This window comes from Quercus lobata, chromosome 11, assembly GCF_001633185.2.
Source record: "Quercus lobata isolate SW786 chromosome 11, ValleyOak3.0 Primary Assembly, whole genome shotgun sequence".
In the NCBI taxonomy this organism is placed as follows: Eukaryota; Viridiplantae; Streptophyta; class Magnoliopsida; order Fagales; family Fagaceae; genus Quercus; species Quercus lobata.
This window is the reverse complement of record NC_044914.1, coordinates 38436259-38457871: the sequence shown is the minus strand read 5'-3', so window position 1 is coordinate 38457871 and position 21613 is coordinate 38436259. Positions and strand designations below refer to the sequence as shown.

Below are 21613 nucleotides of genomic sequence, written 5' to 3'. Positions count from 1 at the left end.
GAGAAGTAAAAGCTCCCATTAGAAAAAAAAAAAAAACTTTTAATAAGGAGACGTGCTCTAGAGAATAACTTTTAATAAAATGAATAACTTCGGTCCGAAGGCTCTCATAGAGAAAAACTTTTAATAAAGTGAATAAATTCAGTCCACATGAGCTGTAAAAGCTTCCATAGAGAAAAACTTTCGATAAAGAGAATAAATTTGATCCGGGTGAGGCGTAAAAGGTCATTTTTACGTCCTCTATTAATGATGTGCCACGTCATATTTTTACAAATAAAAGACTAAGCACTTCCACACTAAATTAAATTCTCTTTAATACAAAAAACCAAATCTACACTTCTTCTTCCATAAATAGAGATGCTGCTTAGAATCTCCAGTTAAATGTAGTTTGTTTAAATTTACTTTTATATTCTTAGATTAAAAAAAAAGTAACAAATTATAAAATAAAATAAAATAAAGAAAGAAGGCAAGAACCAAATATTAAAAAAAAATATATATGGAAAAAAAAAAAACGAATGAAGTATAGAAAAAAAAAACAAAAACCAATGAAGGAAATTAAATATTAAAAAAAGTAACAGTTGAACAAAAAAAAAAAAAAAAAAAAAAAACAACAACAACAACAACAACAACAAAGAAGAAATCAAGCAAAACCCAATTTGCTTATAAAAAAAGAAAAAGAAAAAGGCAAACCTAGTTAACGTTGAGCAACAGCACAGCTGCACAAGGATGTTTTAGTCCATTTATGTTCTTTCTAGTTTTCTCTTTTGGTGAGAAATTTTTTTGATGGGTCCGAGGAGAAAACACCTGAGTTCCACCATTTATTTTCCTTCTTCTCCACCTAACTAAACACACTCCAAAAAAAATTTTCTTCCCATTTTTTCTCTAAAATTTTTCATCCACCCTATTTCACCTCCAAACAAACACACTCTAAAAGAGGAGAGAAGAGTAAGATACGCTGTGATACCTAGTTCCCAAAAAAAAAAAATGGAGATTTATTTCTTAGGGGGTAACTTAGTAATTTTGATATTGGGGTTAGCAATATTTATACCCTAGTTGCATCATGTAAACCCTAGCCACCCTAAGAATTTTGCTTTTTATGCCTAAAGATTTCTAAGAGGAGTTGCTGTCTAGTTAAGCAAAATTTCACCACTAAAAGCACGTCACTCTTATTCCATGATTCTTGTTGAGGGAAATGTAACTAGATGCTTTTTGGGCATTATGGGCATTATTGACTTGTCATATAAGGTTCCTTACTGATAGATAAAAGATGAAGCCAATACCAATTATTTGAAGATTTCTAAGGACTTTGGCTTTTCACGTGTAAAGCATCTTTGCTGACTTAGTCTTTTCATGTGTAAAGCATCTTTGCTTTGTTGTCTCCATGGTGTTGGATGGCATTGAGATTTGAGGTCCAAGGATCTAAGTGACAAACTTATTTGAAGTAAATTTTTTATTTGGTTTGCATAGGCATTGGATTGATGTAAGTAGCCTTATCCGAATTAGTTTTATTTTATTTATACTACTGTATTTTAACTACAAAAAATTGTTTATAATTGTTACAATTTTATTTAATTGTTTTAGCTACAATGATTTAAAGTAACGAATAAAGAACTATCACAAATATATTGAGTACTGAATATATAATTTTATATATATATATATATATGTATTTGAATGAGATATATTTTTATTGAACTATTATTTGATATATATGATTTTAGACAATTTGACTATGTTTTGACTCTGATACCCAGCCAATGAGAGTTATTCATTGGTACTAAAACTAGTTCTATCTGAGTCATCATGTGCCTATCGTATTTCTGGACCCAGCTAATAGGGGATGTACATTAGCACAAAACTAGCAAGTTTTGAGAGTTTTGCTATGGTGTTGTGAGCAGGGAAAGAAGCTAAGTGATTTTGGGATTAGACGGTCTTATAATAGTCTTATATCAGTGAATCACTCATATTTCCCCACAAAAACATTGAAACAAAGAGATTATATAATATATACATTTCTTTTAATCGGTAGTTATAATGAACATACACAAGATCATTAAATCGTTGATGCTTCAATCTATTTTTTCTTTTGGTATGTATTTGTTCAAAAACACTCCAATTCCGCTCACAACCCGAAGAGGCAGCTGTTTGGCTAAGGATTCGAATTGCAAACTTTTGTAAGATTGAAGCACAAGATCCAAACAACTTCCACCACTCATCTAAGTTCCATATACAGCACAAAACAAAGACAATGAGTCAATAAACATAGCTATACGTATCCCAAAAATATAAAAAAGAGCTATGATCTTTAAAACATATTTTCATTTTATTATTAGCTAAAGTAAACAATATCTTACCCGGCTGAGATGTCTTGGCTGATTCTTGAGCAAGTTGGGTTCCAAAATTTTGTTCACGCTCTCAAAATAGCTTTAATTCCTTTGCCAACTTCATTTGACCAATTGAAATTTTTTATTCAATAACATCTGTCACAGCAGATTGTGTCTTTAGCCTCTTATTAAGAGTGGATGAGTTATATTGGAATGCAGGATTCAACCAATAAGCAGTAGCGTGAATGTCTCTATAGAATTGAGTATCCCAATGATCCTTGATAATATTAACATAACGCTCCCATAGTCTCTTCTTGTCCTTGAATTTTTTTTTTTTAATTCCATCAATTGTTCTATACATGGCATCATATACATATCCCATAGCTGGTTTTTCATCAGAATCAACAATGCGTAATAAATGAATCAATGGTGGCATAATATGCACAATTACATGACAATCATTCCAAAATTGATTGTCAAGAATGATTTTCACCACTGTCTTTACTTTCTTATCTTTTGCATATCTTGATTCAACATAAAATTTGCTAGTCACCAATGCTTGTAAGTCATGCTTATGTTCCTTAAGGCTCCCTAAGGCAATGAAAATAGTAGCAAACCTAGTTGGCCCTAGACGCACAATTTCCGTCCAATTTTTTTTAGTCCTCAACCAAGCTTGCAAAGCCACATAGTTATTGATGAACACTGTGATCTTGGATGCACGCTTTGCAAATTTATCTACATGATCCATCTTCCCAATCTCCTTAAAAATTAGGTTTAGGCAATGTGCTACACAAGGTGACCAACTAATGTTCCTATATTTTCCACACAAAATTCTTCTAGCAGCTACATAATTTGCAGCGTTGTTAGTGACCAAATGTACTATATTTGCAGGACCAACCCAATTAACAATTTCATCAAACAAGTTACTCAAATTAATAACATCCTTAACCAAGTCAGAAGCATCAACAGAACGTATAAAAATAAGGACAATAGACAAGGAAATCAATAAATGTTCTATGCCTAGTATCAGTCCACCCATTAGCCATTATTGTACAACCAATGTTAGCCCTATATGAACGATGAGAATCAACAATCAATTGGACTTCTCTTTTTACTTCTCTCAACAAAGGCACTCGAAGGGCATGATAATTTGGGCCTCTATATCTAAGACCATAAGAAGCTACAGCATTCAACATAGGTTGATAATAACTAGAATTCATAGCACTAATTGGAATGCAAGCATCATACATCCATCTTGCTACAACCATATCAACCCTCCTTTTCTTTTCTTTGCCAGCAAGCACACTTTTAATAGCAGGTTGAGCTCCCAGTGTTGTTCTAGGAGCGAGGTAATTACCAATGTCACCAACCTTTCTCTTGTCAAGATTGGATCTTGGTGGAAAACTACTAAGACCACTTCTATTTCCCCTACCTAACCCCCTACCTCTAGGAGTAATTTCTTGGACATCTTCAAATTCTGGTGAGTCCTCTAATGGCGAATAATTAGGCGCTTATTGATCCTTTTTTTTTTTCTTTTTTCTTTTTCTATTCTTTGGATTTAGAAATTTCCTTCAAATTCTCAACCATTTGAAACCTAACATCATAAGGTACACCTGTATATGCAGCCACATCACCTTTAATTCCAGCTAGATGTCTTTTCATCCTATTAATGCCCTCTCCCTTATAAATTTTCCCACAATGTATACATCTATAACTACTTTTTCCGTCTTTCAACTCTTTAGTTACATGATCCCATGTAGGATCACATTTCGCTCTCACAGATGAAGAATTAGCATTAGACTCGGTTGTAGAAGCATGTTCATTAGATGGTACAGAGGCGGACTCCATTTCACTCAACAATTTCAAACTGGTGGCAACCATTTTATCAACAAATAAATTCATTAAGACAACATACACAAACAATAGTATAATACTCTGTAAACTATATTTCACAAACAATAATGCTCTATAAATCAAATCCACAACATACACAAAATCCACAACATACTCTGTAAACTAATAATTGAAAGGAGAATTAACGATAGAAGTTACCACTTACCAGTGAAGTCACGGAACGGAGAACCTGAGATGAAGCCAAGAACATGAACGGAGAATCTGAGATGAAGCCAAGAGAAAAAAAAATGATCAAAATCAAAATCAAAAGAAAAGAATATTACCTGATGAAGCCGAGAAGCAGAGAGCAGAGCTCAGAAGGCGAGGGCGAGACCCAAAAAAGAAAAAAAAAAAACCAAAACACTTCAGAGTTCAGACGTCGAAAGGATGAGAAGGAAAAAAAAAATTCAGAGGCGTGCGTGAGGTGAGACCGTGAGAGTGAGGGATATTCAGAGAGAATGAGCTTGAGTTGAGTGAGGCAGAGAGCTTGAGATGAGGCATGAGATGAGAATGTGAGAGTTTTTAGGAGTTAGGACTTTAGTCTTTAGGGTTAGTTTTTAGGTTCCTTGCCAAAACGACGTAGTTTTAGGCTAGGAAAAGGACATAAAATCCCAACTGGTCAATAACCGGTTTGACCATGCCAATTCTCGGTTCTCCGATTGAATCAGCCGATTTTTAAATTTTCTCGATTTTAAGCTATTTCTGGTTTTTGCCCATAACCGGACCAGATTGAAGGCCGATTCCCGGTTGAACCAGTTGGACTGACCGGTCCAGTCTGGTTTTTAAAACCATGATCAACAAATTAGAATCAACAAACATAAAATCAACAAGAAGCAAACCAGAAACCAAAAAAATGTAGCCTTCCTTGCACATAGAAAATTCCCAAACTAACATTTACACCAATACATTAAAAATAAAAACATAAATTCCCTGCAAACAGAAAATTCCCAATTGACATGAAAAATTTATCATTCCAATTACCTAAATAAAAAATCTCAAGCATTACATGATGAAGAAGACAGAGACAACTCACCTGATCAGCAAGCAAGCTTTGGACTTGGTGGGTTAGATAGAAGAGAAGAGAGGTCGAGCTAGATTAGAGAGGCTGAGATGGGTCAGACAGAAGAGAAGGCATGACGGGTTGGCGTGGGTCAGCTTTGGACTTGGGGCTTGGGGCTTGGGTTAGCGTGAGACTTGGGCGGCATGGGTTGGTGGCGTGGGTGAGATGGGTCTATGGCGTGGGTCGACGAAGTGGGTCAGCAGCTTGGTTCGATGGAGTGGGTCAACGATGTGGGTCGGTGATGTTGAGCTTCAAGTGGATCGACGACGGTGAGAGTTGAGAGAGCTGAGTCAGAGTGATGAAAGATGGGTTGAGATAAAATAAATTGAAAAAATGAAACAAACAAATAATATTTTAAATGGAGGTGGAATTAAATTTTTTTTTTTTTTTTTTTTTTTTAGCTTTTAGCTACAGTGCAAAACTTTATACATATAAAAATATAGATAAAAAATTTACCTATATCACCCCATTGCAACATCCTTTTTGTATATAGTGGTGCTAAAAATAGCTTTTTAGCTTTTAGCACCAGCATTATAGATGCTCTTATGGTCGTTCTATTGTTGTACAATCAGATTAAATAATTATTTAGTCCGTTATCATGTAACCCAAAGTGCAAATACTCTTTCATCCAACTGGCCACTCCACAGTCCACTCTCAGCCATAGACCATAGTCACCATGGCTGCACCTGCAGGTCCACCTCCACCAGATTTCATACCACAAATACCAGATCTTGATGGTCTAGATGCTTTCCAACCAGCAATACCACAATCTCTTCCAAATTTGCCAGCTCCGATTCAGAGCGTTGAAACTCATGATGGATACGTTTTTTTTTTTTTTTTTTTTTTTTTTTTTTTTTTTTTTGGTTTTAAAGACGTTTGTGATTTTTTTCAAAAAAAATTTGATGTCAAATCTTTTTATTTGTACAGAGGTTTTCGGATTTTTTGGATGCAATTCAAGAGCACAACATCGAAATGTGGGAGAAAGATCCGAATGGTAGAGTCCTAAATGTTAGTGCTGTGGGCAGAAAAGTGTTTCTGAGCATGGGAAAAATAGTTGCGGGGATTCATAAGAGAGGTCAATTTGCTGGGAATCTGATAGACAGAATTAGAATTTTTGGAGATCAATCCGTCAAATTTCCTTTCCCTAATATGAATCCAAACGCTGAGACAACCTTAGACCGGGGAATATTAACAGATCTCATTCATTTTAGGTGGATGGTGGCTAGAGTAATAGTCACTTCCCTCCCCAACTATGATCACCAGATGCTCTCAGACACCTTCAAATTGTTCTTTTCAGAGATTTATATCCATCACTCGGATAAGTATTCGATTTTTCAACTTCTTCATCCTATCTTCTTTGATGCCAGTGATAGAATGAGTTTTCTACAACTTATTCAGGATTATTTAAAGGAAAACCCCAAAGCCAAGAACGGACTTCGACGTCTTGATCGTTTTTTTCAACAGTGGTGGAATAACTTTCCCACGAGGTTTAGGCATATTTTTGATAAGGTGTATAAATTTAACAAAAATCATTTACGTGTATATAAAGTACAGAGCAGCACACTACCCCTCTTTATAAGGAATATGCATCATCACTTCGCGGAGCATGGTCAAATGGTAATGTTTTCTGTTTTTGTCTATTTTGATTTTTTTTTTTTTTTTCTATTTATATCGCTTATTACTATAAAACAAATTGTATTTTAGATTAGCAATTGTATTTTGTAGATTGCATTTTCTTAGAATTATTAGAGAGATAAAAGAATTATTTTTTGGTAGCTTATTTTCAAAAAAGAAAAACTAGTCCTGTTGAATTTTAACAAAGAAAAAAAACTTAAACAGATGGCTAACATTAAGGAAATGATTAATATACCAGAAGTAATATTTTTATTGTGCGTTTGGATTACGCCAGTGTCTGGGCGTTTTGGCTTTTATTTTTTTATTTTTTATGCATGCATTTAAAGAGACATTATGCAATATACAGTGGGTTATGTGCACTGTTCACGGGACCTATAAGTACGTTATTAAAAATAAATAAATAAATAAATAAATAAAAATGAGTCCTACCATATTATTCACACATTTAAAAATTATTTTGTTACAGTACTCTTTATATTTGGCAATTACAATATAGTAACTCTCTTTTATTTAATAGCACCCCACACACGAGGTGATTGATAGTTTGTTACATGGAGCTTTTCCCGGTGTCTGCGAAGTGATTGTTGATGAGCAAATTCGAAGCTTCCACCATGATTGGCAATATATTCCTCCTAATCCTAATCGATGGCGAAGTTTCTACCGTAGTTTGGCTCAGTATTTCATCACTAAGCCATATCCTTTTACCGTGGAACCCTACAGGTTAGCACACCATTTTTAGAATATATGATGAGTTTTAATAATGTTTTGCATGCTTTTTATTAATGATAGTTTAAATTTATTACAGATATCAATATTAAATGTATGGGCGACAAATTTGTGTTGCAGACAGAGACAACGAGGGTAAGTAGAAATATTTTAACACTTTGATTTTATCCTATGCGTCCTATGTTGGTTTTACAACTTATATCGGTTGGTTACAACTTATTTCTACATTATAATGACATTTTAGATTTTCTCACCAAAGGAACAAAATCCCCTTTTTTTTAATGGTAAAGGACAGAAATCCCACATTTTTAATGCCACACTAAACTAAAATTAGATTTGTTATCAATGTTTGTAATTATGAGATTATATAAACGGGTAATTACAGTAAACCTGCTAGACTCAAATTCACTTTGCCTGAGCTACAATTTGCCCAGGAGTATTAATTGGTGTATATTTTTCCTCGTCCTTGTTTGTTTGATTTAGGGATTGGGTTTCTTCTAGTTGTCAGGGTTTGAAAAATGGAATTTGGGGTATGGTTATTGATAGATTTGTGGATTTGGATTTGTGTGGGTGTGTTGGTTTTTGAATTTTGATTTGGGTTTTGGTAGGGGTGTCAAAATCTTGACATGACCCGCGAACCCAACATAACTAACTCATTTATAAATAGGTTATGGGTTGAGGTTAAATGGGTTCAAGTCATATTCAGGTTGATAAATTGGTCCGTTTAATAAACGAATTGTGTTCATGTTCGATATGTGAACCTGTTTAGCTTATAAAAGTATTAACTTTTGTTATTATTGCTTAATTTTTTGTTGTAATTATATGTTTATTACTATATTTATGGTTGTAATTGCATTCTAATTTTAGATATATGAGAATTAATAATAGGTTATTCAGGTTAGGTATGACCTATTAATTAAATGGGTCATTTGTATTGACATTTACATAACTTGTTAATTAAACAGGTTAAACGTGTCGTGTTAGATCGACTTTTTTAATAAACAAGTCAAGTTAGGGTTGATGATTCTTTGCATGTTTACTAAACAGGTCGGGTTTGGGTTAACTCATATAGCTAAATACTCATGACTTGACACAACACAAACCCAACCCGCAAATACAAATTGCCACCCATAGGTTTTGGGGTTGTATTCTAATTGATTCATTGGTTTGTATTTTGATGTGTGTTGGTGTTTGTGTCTATGCAAAATCTGTTGTATAGCGATTAATTGCTGGGTGTTGGTCTCTATCCAAAACTGAAGACCAAAATCTGATTTGTGGGTTTCCAATGAAAAATTTGGTTTTGATGGATTGGTATGTGTGGATGTGTTGGTGTCTAATCCATGGGTTTTGGAATGCATTTGATTGCTAGTTATTCTTCAAATGGGTTTGATCAAGAAGCCTTAGAAGTTTTTAGGCAAATTCTTGTGATGGATTGCATTGTCTTTGCCAAGAACAACTGCTTTGTTCTATAAATAATCTTCCAATAGAACATTTTGATCCTTTTTTTTTTTTTTTTTTTTTTTGAGGAGAGACACATAAAAGGTGAGAAAATTACATCTTTACTCCGTTTTTAATAGAAGTAGGTTACAATAGACAAACAAAGTTAACCTTAAGTGAGCAAAGTGAAATTTTTTAAACCACAAGTAGGTAAAATGAATTGGGCCAAAATATAGGTGGGTTTAGTGTGCATTTGGCAAAAATTATTTTTGCCAACTTATTTTACTATTTAGCTTATTTTTGCTACTATTCATAGGTCCTATTGCACTTTTTGATATTATTCATGAGTCTCACGGTACTATTTCAGCTAATTTTTACTTTTATCTACAGTACTTTCAGCAAAAAAAAATTTAGTTTCAGCAAAATAAATGGATCCCAAACAGACCCATAATCTTATACTTAATGACATATAATCTGATGTTTAATGACTTGTTGCTCTCCCGCTTTTTGATGGCTACTTATAAGTAGACATGTTATTTTTATTAAAAAAAACACTATTTATTTGAGTGAAAAATGTGTTATAATTATTATGTATTAAAGTTTTTTGTTGTTATTTTACGTGATCATCTATTAATTTGTGTCTGCATTTTATTAGAATTATTTTTTCCTTTAAAAACATTACTTTTATATATATGTTAAATGCTCAAACAAATTGTAACGATTATGTCAAAATAAATAAATGAATCCTTTCAACAAAAAAAGTCTACACACCAAAAATGACATTATTTGCTATATAACCAAAAAAAAAAAAAGGTGATTGTAAGCTAATCTATGGAGAACATCAACAACAATTGAATTACATCAGCATTAAGGTAAATGAAGTGAGGAGCTTTTTAGTTTGTACTTTTTTATTGCTAATTAAAAAGGAAGTTTCCAAATAGAACTCCATTAGCATCAAGAGAAGGGAAATTCGCGGTTGTGGATTCCATCTCTCTCTCTCTTTGCTTCAAAAATTTGTTGAATTTCTCGGTGACTTTCTATTTATGAAAAACATCAAATAAAATAGAAAATAACATCAAAAAGGAAAAGAAATTTGATAAAGTGTGGAAATGAAAAGATTAAATAACTTGAAAAAGAATGAGAAGTTAATGGAATTCATAGTGTTACATGTTAATTACAAATGGTTTTCATTTTTCGGTTTTTGGAGTAGAAGAGTAGGCATGAGTTACACAAATGCAAAAGAAAATGAGGAGTTGTGAGTTACAAAGGATGATATAACACCCTATTATTATTATTATTATTATTATTATTATTATTATTAGAGAAAATACAACCCATTAAATTGGAGTTCTATTTATTTTTCCATGTGTAACACAAAAGATCATTAAAAAAATTGTGTAACACAAAATGATGTGTGTGCATGTTTAATTTGCATATAGGCAATTTTTTGTTTTCACGTGTAAGACAAAAAATGCAAATCACTTTATTGTATTGATTATCTATTCATCCCTTTCCCCTAAAACTTAAATGACAATGATAATAAATAGGTCTATGTAATACTCACTTAATGAGAATGGTAATTATTTAGTTTTTTTTTTTCCCTCTAGAACTCAAATGAGAATGAAAATAAATAGGTGTGTTGACACATCATTGTTATGCACTTCGACAAAAGGGCACGTCATTGTAGCATGCATCAATTTTATGGATTCAACTTTTGTAATAGATAATAATAGGGTAAATTGCAAATTACACGTCACTTTACCTCCTTATTTTTTTGTTTCCAAAAATAATTTTCTATTTTTAAAACTAAAAAATTTATTTGGCAATCCAAAATAGACAGAAAACGAAAATTGTTTTGAAAATTCAATTTGTGAAAGAAACTAAAAACATGGAAAAAATTGTTTTTAGTTACACTCTTAAATTTTAGAGGTGTTTGAATTTTACATCTTAACAATTTAAATTTTGGATTTTACCCACTAAAATTTGAAAGTATTTGAATTTTATACGTTGAAGTTTTTGAATTTGGATTTTATCCCCTAAAGTTTGGGGGTGTTTGAATTTTACACCCCCAAATTCTGAAACTTTAGGGTGAAATTCAAACATCCCTAAACTTTGGGGAGTAAAATTTCAACACTCTTAAAATTTATGGTGCAAAATCTAAATTTGGAAATGTCAAGGTGTAAAATCCAAATTTTGAAATTTTAAGGTGTAAAATTCAAATTTTGAAACTTTAGGGTGTAAATTTCAAGCACTCTCAAATTTTAGTGGTGTAATTTGCAATTTACCCTAGATAATATAATAGATAGATGGTTGTATCATGTATGAATGCAATGACTAAACATATGGAAAAAAGAAAAAGAAAACAAAACAAAAACAAAGAAATTAGAGATATGTTTGGTAACTGCTTTTTTCCCTTATTTTTTGTTTTCAAAAACAATTTTCTATTTTTGAGACTAAAAAACTTGTTTGACAATTCAAAATGGACAGAAAACAAAAACTGTTCTCAAAATTCAATTTGTGAAGGAAATTAAAAACATGCAAAAAGCTGTTTTCAATTTCTAATTTACAAAAGTCAATGAAAACACGCATTTAATTTAATGAATTTGTCTCATTTAATGAGTTAGCATTAGAGTTCAAATCCTAGTAACAATATATTTGTATTTTCTATTTTTTTCTTCAAAAAACTATCTTTTTAATTTCAACTAACTAAACATGTTTTTGATTTAAAAATAAGAAAATTATTTTTTCTTTATATTCACCAAAACAAAATTTTGAAAATAGAAAACAAAAACTGTTACCAAATATAACCTAGGATTGGACAACCGTATATAAAAAACAAAAATGGTGTTTTAAAGCTACTATCAACTTCTATATATAAAGTGAATGATGACTTCCATATTTGGTGAGAGGTTTAAAGTGAATAAAATTCATAATAATTAGTGATCATTTAAGGGCTTATTAGTAATAGTGAACATTTAAGTCCATAATTGTTGGTTTCTAAAAAAGAAGAAGTCCACACTTGTTTTAAAAGATACTAATGATTTAGAGATTAAATTCATTTGATCATACAAGATACCATTTCAATCAAGAGTTCAAATTTTGTAAGGATAGGGTGTAAAACTCATGTTTTACACCATTCAATAAAAGATTTTTACATTAGTTTTTTACTTAAAACTTAATATATCATAACACATATAATAACATCTCAATAAACTCCCAGTTAAGTTAGATTTTCAAATGGGTATTAAAATTGATTAAGTGTGGTTGTTCTTATTCTTTAATATGTAATATGATGATATGGCATGTTAGAATTGGAGGGATAAAACTTGGATTTTACACTACATCCTTATTGAATTTAATTTCCTCAATAAAATACCATATTTCACATTTTAATTAAAAGACTAATGTGGTGTTATTAACTGTGGTAGGATGGTGTAAAATACCATAATCTTTCATTGGATGATGTAAAACATGAGTTTTATGCTCAATTCTTCCAAATTCGAACTCTAAAATTTAATCTTAACATTTCTTTTTTTGGCTAGCCTATCATTTTAGAAAGTAGTCTCTTTTCTTTTAATTAGTATATATAATTAGGATTCTTCTAAAAAAAAGTATGTATAATTAGGATTAAAAGAAGTATATATAATTAGATGTTTCTTAAAAAAAAAGGGCATATATAATTAGACAAAAGGACATGTGTCATCGCAGCATGCATCTGTTTTAGGGATTGAACTTTAATAATGATAGATTCATGTATGAATGCAATGACTAAATTTAAAAAAATAATAATAATAAAAAATTAAATAAATAAATAAAAAGAAACTAGGATTGGACAACCGAATATAGAAGAGCACAAATGGTGTTTTAAAGCTACTGATAATTTCTATATTTATAAGGACCGATAAATTCCATATTTGGTGATCGGGTTTTTTTTTTTTTTTTTTTAATGTGAATAAAATTTACAATAATTAGTGAACATTTAAGGGATTATTGGTAATAATAAACGTTTAAATGTATAATTTTTAAAAATATAATTATATATAAAATATAATCATAACATTTCTTTTTTTGGCTAGACCATCATTTTAGAAAGTAGTCTCTTTCCTTTTTTTTTTTAGATTAAAAAAAAAAAGCATATATAATCGGACAATAGGACATTTGTCATTGCAGCATGCATCCATTTTGGAGATTCAACTTTTATAACAGATAATAGGGAAATGTTAAAAAATATCCTAAGGGCATTGGTTTAGGAGTTATTTTTAGAAATATTTTATGAGAAAATTATAAAATAATTAATTTTGTTAATAGCTTTTTATATTTTTCATAAAAGTAATGTCAAAACTTTCTTAAAATAGTTTATAACAATTGCGCTAAAAGTAGTTGTTAACATGACCCTAAATAATATAATAGATAGATGGTTGTAACATGCACGAATGCAATGACTAAACAGATGTAAAAAAGAAAAACAAAAATAAAGAAACTAGGATTGGACAACCGTATATAGAAAAACAAAAATGGTGTTTTAAACAAGGTTATCAATTCCGTACTGTACCGGACGTACCGGCCGGAATATACCGTACCGGCCAGCAATCCGGTACACTCAACCCCCCTGTTTCGTACCGGAAAAAATACCAGCCGTACTGGTCGTACTGGCCAATTTCGGGCAATATCGGTCGGTACCGGGCGTACCGGCCGGTACAGAAAAAGTTTTTTTTATTTTTTTATTTTATTTTATTTTATTTTTTAAGTTTTGTAATTTTTGAATTTTTGTTAGGACAAAATGGTAACTTATTTGTATTAACTTATTAGTATTATTTGTTTTCTTAGTATGCAATGGTAACTTTTAAGGTTTCTATTTTATTTTTTTATTTCTTTTTCCCTTTTAATTGATACTAAAGTCTAAAACCATGAATAATTAGTTCTAAATTGAGGAAATGTTTTATGTTAAACTTTTATATTTATTATAATATATATATATATATATATATATATACATAGACACATACATACATAAATAAATATATATATATATATATATTTATAAATATAAAAAATAGCGATAAACCCGAAACAGTACACCGGTATTGACCGATATCCGAAATATATCGTACCGGTGGCCAAACCGGTACAGCCTCCGATACGGTATTGACATCCTTGGTTTTAAAGCTACCAAACTTCTATACTTATAGTGACTGATAACTTCCATATTTGGTGAATTGTTTTAGGTATATAAAATTCATAATAATTAGTGAACATTTAACTATTTGAGGGTTTATTGGTAATAGTGAACATTTAAGTGCATAATTTAAAAAATATATATATAATTAGATATAAAATTTAATCTTAACATTTCTTTCTTTTTTGGCTAGCCCATCATTTTAGAAAGTAGTCTCTTTCTTTTAATTCGTATATATAATTACATGTTCTATTTTTATTTTTTTTTAAAAGCATAAATAATTAGATCATTATAAAACGTTAAAAAAAAAAAAAAAAAAATCATGCAGTGTTTATAGGGCTTCAAATGTAAATAATTTTTTTTTTTTTATAAACTAGTCGCTAACCCATGCTATGCATGGGAACCTATCTATTTGTGGAGAAATTATACCATCCTCATGGTGGACCACGTCATTTGTCCACCATTCCAGTAAAAGACTCATTTATTTAAAATTGCTGAGTCAATATTTAGTTTTTATTTAAAACTCCACAATTTTAAACAAGTAGGAGTCTTTTACTGGAATAGTGGACCACGTCACTTGTTCACCATGAGAACCTTATAATTTCTCCTATTTGTGAGATAGACTAAAATAATTTTATAAAAAATTTAAGAAACTACACTATTGCATAATTTGCTTTTATGTGACTTTAATTTGTGTTACAATTTGATGAAGAAATCATTGCTTGAACGTGCAGTGACTTACAAAAAAATTTTCAGATAGTTTCAAATACTATAAAAAAAATAACTAAAAAATTCAGATATTAAGACTTCTGAAAGACTAAAAAATATTAACTTAGAAATTATTGAAACAAAACAAAATATATATTACTAAAAAATAGAGAAATATAAGAGAAATATGAGTTACATTCGAAAGAATAATTTTAATTATTGCAAGTTTTTTTATCTTGTAAAAAGGGGTAAAAAGAGTTTGATGGTTCACGTATGAAAATTACTTTTTAAAAAATACATGAAAAACTATAAAATATATATATATATATATATATATATATGTGTGTGTGTGTGTGTGTAAGGACACGATTCGTATTGAACCGCAACAGTATTGGGTTCGTACATAAAAAAGCTCAAACAATATCATTTGTAGAGCGTGGGTTTAAAAGGCTAGGCCTCAGTCACCAGACGGTGGATTTCTCATGGTGTTCATACACGATTAAGTCGTTTTCGCCCCAGGAGTCTTTCTCCTGGAGGCGGGCTGGGAGGCTCTGGTTTTTTGCCATTTTTTCCAGCCCCTTTTATGAATTACTTTCTTTTCCCTTTATACTAGCCGGTGTTTTTCTATCCTTCGTCCACGTGTAGGATCGACATTCTAAGACTGATATTTGTCCCATCAGCCCATACTCGGAGTGGTTGGGGGTGGCTGAAAAAGCTGGAGAGTATGGCTCTGTCAGGTGCAGAGTATTGAATGGCAGTAAGGGCAGCTTTCCCCGGTTGTTTACACTTTCCAGCATACCCTTTTCTATTGGCACAGGTATCTTAGATTTTTTCCTAAGTTGTTTCTATACCATGTTTGCCCTTTCTTCTGTGGAGACTTTGGACTGGCCGAGGACTGAGTCGTCCTCGGCTGTATCCCTAATGCTATTTTGTACTTGCATTACAGTATCTGGGCCAAGATCTTCCTCGGCTTGGGCCTTTAGGCCCCAACGAATAAATGGAGCTGGCCCAAAAATTGTTGGGCCCCACAATAGCCCCTCAAAACCCTGCTGTCCGACCTCTTGGTTGGAGAGGAGGGTTTTGGTAATACCACGCCTTTATTATGGCTCATTTAATTCAGCCTTTCATTAATACTGGCAGTTCTCCATCTGCCCAGGAAATGTACCAGTCTACGGGACATTCCCCTGAATTCATTCACCACGCATTCCTGTCGTTTGGTTATCCAGAACGCGCCTTTAATGACTTATATTTACGAGTCCATTTAATTTCGACGGCTTGTTGACGATGCGGGGAAGTGGAATGGATACATTCTCGTTTACCAATTTTCTTGGAAACTTGGACGAATTGAATACCTTCCGTTCCACCCTTCATATAAGAAGGGAGGCAGGAGGATATTTCTCCCGTACAGAGACCCTTTCAATCCCTCTGAAGTCTAAAACCTTTAGCTTCCTCTAGAGTTTACTTCATTCACTAGTTGTATCCTGGCTCGTGATACACTTGAGATAAAAGCAAATAATGAAAAAACCATACCCCTCCCAAAAACTCCACATTCTTACAAAACTTAAAATGGTTCGGTCAGGGCAAGGATGGCGGAAACTCAAAATCCTTTTTACCCTCCTCTCAGCCAAAATCCGAAGCAGGGGCTCGTCACGTCAAACATTTGGCGTAACTGAGCTGGGGTCACCCATCATCAGTACCAGCCGCTCTCTCACGAGCATAACTAACATGGCACCAGTGTGTTAGGAGTCAGGACTGAGGCAGGGACTATGTGCCCCTGCTTCTTCCTCTCTTCGTTCACTGGTGTCTCCTTTTGCCTCTCTTTCTTCTTCTTTCCACCACCAGATCCATCCTGGTGCTTTTCCTTCTCCCTCTTTTGCTCCTCTTTCTTTCCTTTCATTTCCTCTCTCTTCTTCTCCTCCTTCTTTTCATTCATCTACTCCATCTTCTTCTGAAGAAGGTCCTTCTCTCAATATGGGCGCTATTGAGGCAAAGTTTGAAAGGATTTCGGAGACGAGTTTAAAAAGACATCTAACTGCTTATTTGTCTGCATTGCTGTTGTTTTTTTTTTTTTTTTATTGTTTTGGTGATCCACTTTTTGTATAGGCTTGTTTAAGCCCCTCTTTGTACGTTGTAATACATCTTCATATTAATAAAAATTGTTATTACCTTACTTCGCATGTTCTATCTCTATATTTCTGAAATGATAACGCGATGAATAGACGTACAATTTTGTGAATTCTTTTTATTTTTAAACTTTGACCGACGTCTATGACCAAAGTCCTAGTTAATAAAAAGATCTTGCTCTGTGTTTATAGAAACAATCCGGCTTAATAACACTGAATCGAATAAGTGATACTTAGAGCTGAAACTCCTATTAAGCAGAAAAAGAAAGAACATTATGATGAGCTTACTGAGTCGGCCTGGCACAATACCGCCGACGTTAGAGTACAATACCTGGGGCCGTAATCCCTTATCGAAGAGAAAAGCACTATTATGAACTTGCAAGTGTTGTTCGGCACATTAATATAGCATTGAATTAATGACATCTAGGGTCAAAATATTTGCTAAGGAAAAGATATTATCATAATTTTAATAGAATTGTTTGGCATAATAACGTCGACCTGCGAAAACAACACTTACCCCAAAAATAGCCAAGACGACAACTGAATGCTCGATACGGTGTATGAAGTAACCCTCCGAAGACATACCACTCGCAAAACGAACAGCCCGTGTAGGTTGCTGAATAGTGGGCCGTTTCACCATCTTCTTTGTACTTTTAATAGCTTTAACCTTTTATAGTATTTAAGCCGAGGACTGAGTGACTTAGAATTTCTATTAAGTAGCCGACCTTACGAAACTCAGTTTTCTTATCTAAGTAGTTGGTTTCCCCATAGGTTTGAGTCCGAGGACCATACAATACCTTGGTTCTGTCCAAAACTCAGTTTTCTCATCCAAGTAGTTGGTTTCCCCATAGGTTTGAATCCGAGGACCATACAATACCTTGGTTCTGTCCAAAACCCAGTTTTCTCATCCAAGTAGTTGGTTTCCCCATAGGTTTGAGTCCGAGGACCATACAATACCTTGGTTCTGTCCAAAACCCAGTTTTCTCATCCAAGTAGTTGGTTTCCCCATAGGTTTGAGTCCAAGGACCATACAATACCTTGGTTCTATCCAAAACCCAGTTTTCTCATCCAAGTAGTTGGTTTCCCAATAGGTTTGAGTCCGAGGATCATACAATACCTTGGTTCTATCCAAAACCCAGTTTTCTCATCCAAGTAGTTGGTTTCCCCATAGGTTTGAGTCGGAGGACCATACAATACCTTGGTTCTATCCAAAACCCAGTTTTCTCATCCAAGTAGTTGGTTTCCCCATAGGTTTGAGTCCGAGGACCATACAATACCTTGGTTCTGTCCAAAACCCAGTTTTTTCATCCAAGTAGTTGGTTTCCCCATAGGTTTATACAATACCTTGGTTCTGTCCAAAACCCAGTTTTCTCATCCAAGTAGTTGGTTTCCCCATAGGTTTGAGTCCGAGAACCATACAATACCTTGATTCTGTCCAAAACCCAGTTATGGCATGGGAAGTAACCCCTCAGCTATGGCGCGGGACCTTGGTTTTAGGGGGATTGGCTCCTCGGCCGAGCCCCTAGAACCATCCATGCGATTGATGCTACAAAGCACAGCCCCTAGTCAAGGATCATAGCCCCTAGTGGAACTCTACACTAAAACTCTATAACCAGCTGTTAGAAATGACAAAGGAACTGTCTCGACCTACCGTCTATGCCAACACACAAGCCCTTCCCCACAGACGGCGCCAATTGTAAGGACACGATTCATATCGAACCGCAATAGTATTGGGTTCGTACGTAAAAAGGCCCAAACAATATCATTTGTAGAGTGTGGGTTTAAAAGGCTAGGCCTCAGTCACCAGACGGTGGGTTTCTCGTGGTGTTCATACACGATTAAGTCGTTTTCGCCCCAGGAGTCTTTCTCCTGGAGGCGGGCTGGGAGGCTCTGGTTTTTGGCCATTTTTTCCAGCCCCTTTTATGAATTACTTTCTTTTCCCTTTATACTAGCCGGTGTTTTTCTATCCTTCGTCCACGTGTAGGATCGACATTCTAAGACTGATACTTGTCCCATCAACCCATACCCGGAGTGGTTGGGGGTGGCTGAAAAAGCTGGAGAGTATGGCTCTGTCCGGTGCAGAGTATTGAATGGCAGTAAGGGCAGCTTTCCCCGGTTGTTTACACTTTCCAGCATACCCTTTTCTATTGGCACAGGTATCTTAGATTTTTTCCTAAGTTGTTTCTATACCATGTTTGCCCTTTCTTCCGTGGAGACTTTGGACTGGCCGAGGACTGAGTCGTCCTCGGCTGTATCCCTAATGCTATTTTGTACTTGCATTACAGTGTCTGGGCCAAGATCTTCCTCGGCTTGGGCCTTTGGGCCCCAACGAATAAATGGAGCTGGCCCAAAAATTGTTGGGCCCCACAATATACATTTTTAACAAAGTAGAGGAGAAGAAAATAACATAAGAAGAGCTCATAACAAAGCTAGTGAGTGAGTCTTCTAACATAATTTTGGTGTGACTTGAGTGATGAAGCAGTACATGGAGACAGGGGGATGAAAGCAGTAACAAAGGGATGAGAAAATCATAATTGCAATGTATTCATGATGTGCTATCGAGGCTACCAATTGATGGCAGCTTGATGGTGGGTGATGATCACAATGCAGCGTTTAATGGATAATAGGCAAGGATGCGGCCTTTTTTTTGTATGGGTGTGTTATGGGGTCCTAGGGTTGATTGGGCTTAATGGCAACAACTGGGGGTATTGGGAGTTTCATCCGGTGGTCAAATTTGTGATGACAACTTTGAGGAGGTGGCAATGGAGGTTTGTATGAAGATGGATGTGTTTGGATAAGCAAGTCTTTTCCTGGACCAACGTGGGTGCCAATTTTGCTTGGCGGCAATAGATCAGATCCTGGATATTTAGGTTGCAATGGGTATTTTGCTTTGTGGTTGGAGTGGTGGGGTGATGATGCCATTAGGGATGGATGGTTTTAGATTGGTGGTAAAATTAATGGTGAGTTTTTATTTTAGGTCACGGCTATAAAATAGAATTGAGTTTGTAGGTGATGCTATAAGCGTTCTCTTTTTTTTTTTTTCTTTTTTTTTTTAACAAAGTTGAGTTTGAGTTTATATTGGAATTGTAAAAAGATAGAATTTCACTCCTTATTAAGTTTAGACTAAACAAAAATAATTAATATAAATAAAATGATAATTTTATTTAAATATTATGCTGACGTGGAAAATTGTGAGAGATTCAGAAGTTAGGGTTATATATATATAATATAGATAATTATTCTACTTTATAATTACATTCATACATTGTTCATTATTTAGTAAATAGCAATAATATTTACATGCACTATCACCTTTAAAAGTATTAAATATGAAATATTGATAATATACCATTAATTTAGAATTAAATGCATTGTCACATGTCAGATGTGATATGTTATGGACAAATATCTATTTGCCATGTGACATTATTTGTCTACATCATTCTAAATAGATAGAAAATTGTACTACTTGTCATTGTTGTTTGCATTCACAAGCTGTGGGATTTAACTTTTATAATATATATTATAAATAGATAGATAGATAGATATGTTATAAATAGATAAATAGATAGATAGATAGTGTTTTTTACTTTGTCTTTATTATAAACGTCCAAATGTACATTTTTAAATTTTTTTTTTCATGTATAATTGTTGTTTAAACTCATGTTTGATGCAGAACTCGCCAGCCAACCGGATGGACCTTGGTTGATATTTCACCAATTGACGTTAGGATTTTGTGGGCTTTTATTTTGACAATTTTTTTTTTTTTTTTTTTGGTTGTAGAACTCTTTGCATTTTTCCAAACATATGAACTATTGTTACAATTATTATTGTGGAAATTGAGCTTGTAATATGGAGCTGGGATTGCATTTTCATTTTATGGAAAAGCCTTTATTAGCTTTTGTTGTTACTTCTTGATTTTTAGTTTTTGGTTGGTTTGTTTGGAATCTAGTAATTTATATATTGAATGATGTATGTTCTTAACATAAAACATCAAAATTGGCAACAATGTTACTTATCATTACATGGATTGTGTGCCTACCCAACAACGACCCATTTATTAGAAGTTGGGCAATTTGTATCATGTCAACTTCTTTAATAAATAGGTTATGTTAAGGCCAAAAGAGGACAAAATTGCCTTATGCCCTTTTCACCCAAATTATATAGCCTTATGCCCCCCTTCCCAAACTAATTAGAGAAATGTCCCTGTTTTGAAGCTCGACTTTCTCAAAATCGAGTTAAGCCCTATAGTGATGTTTTGAAGAATCTATAGTGGCGTTTGTAACTCGAGCTCCATGAAATCGAGTTATAGGCAATAAAATTTCCCTATAACTTAACTATAACTCGATTTCATGGAGCTCAAGTTACAAAATGTCACTATAGGTCCTTAAAACGTCACTATAGGTCCTTAAAAAACATCACTATAGGGGTCCAGAATTTTTTTTTTAACTCGATTTTGAGAAAATCGAATTACAAAAGAGGGGCATTTCTCTAATTAGTTTGGGAATGAGGGCATAAGGCTATATTATTTGGG

General features: G+C 33.4%; 2 protein-coding genes across 2 annotated transcripts; one reads left to right on the top strand and one right to left on the bottom strand.

Moving 5' to 3' along the window:
- Positions 1-2463: 2463 nt before the first annotated feature.
- Positions 2464-3360, bottom strand: LOC115966820. The gene has a single exon (XM_031085974.1). The coding sequence runs from the start codon at positions 3358-3360 to the stop codon at positions 2464-2466; it is 897 nt and encodes a 298-aa protein (XP_030941834.1).
- Positions 3361-5884: 2524 nt separating this feature from the next.
- On the top strand, positions 5885-20930 carry LOC115967564. Its single transcript, XM_031086682.1, has 5 exons — positions 5885-6097; positions 6202-6891; positions 7427-7629; positions 7715-7770; positions 20756-20930. The coding sequence occupies exons 1-4, from the start codon at positions 5951-5953 to the stop codon at positions 7725-7727; spliced, it is 1053 nt and encodes a 350-aa protein (XP_030942542.1). The 5' UTR covers positions 5885-5950; the 3' UTR covers positions 7728-7770; positions 20756-20930.
- Positions 20931-21613: the final 683 nt, after the last annotated feature.

Coding starts and splice junctions, on each gene's coding strand:
- LOC115966820 (XM_031085974.1), bottom strand. CDS start 3,360: ATGGGTGGACTGATACTAGGCATAGAACATTTATTGATTTCCTTGTCT.
- LOC115967564 (XM_031086682.1), top strand. CDS start 5,951: ATGGCTGCACCTGCAGGTCCACCTCCACCAGATTTCATACCACAAATA. Junction 6,098..6,201: donor TTGAAACTCATGATGGATAC/GTTTTTTTTTTT, acceptor TTATTTGTACAG/AGGTTTTCGGATTTTTTGGA. Junction 6,892..7,426: donor TCGCGGAGCATGGTCAAATG/GTAATGTTTTCT, acceptor TTTATTTAATAG/CACCCCACACACGAGGTGAT.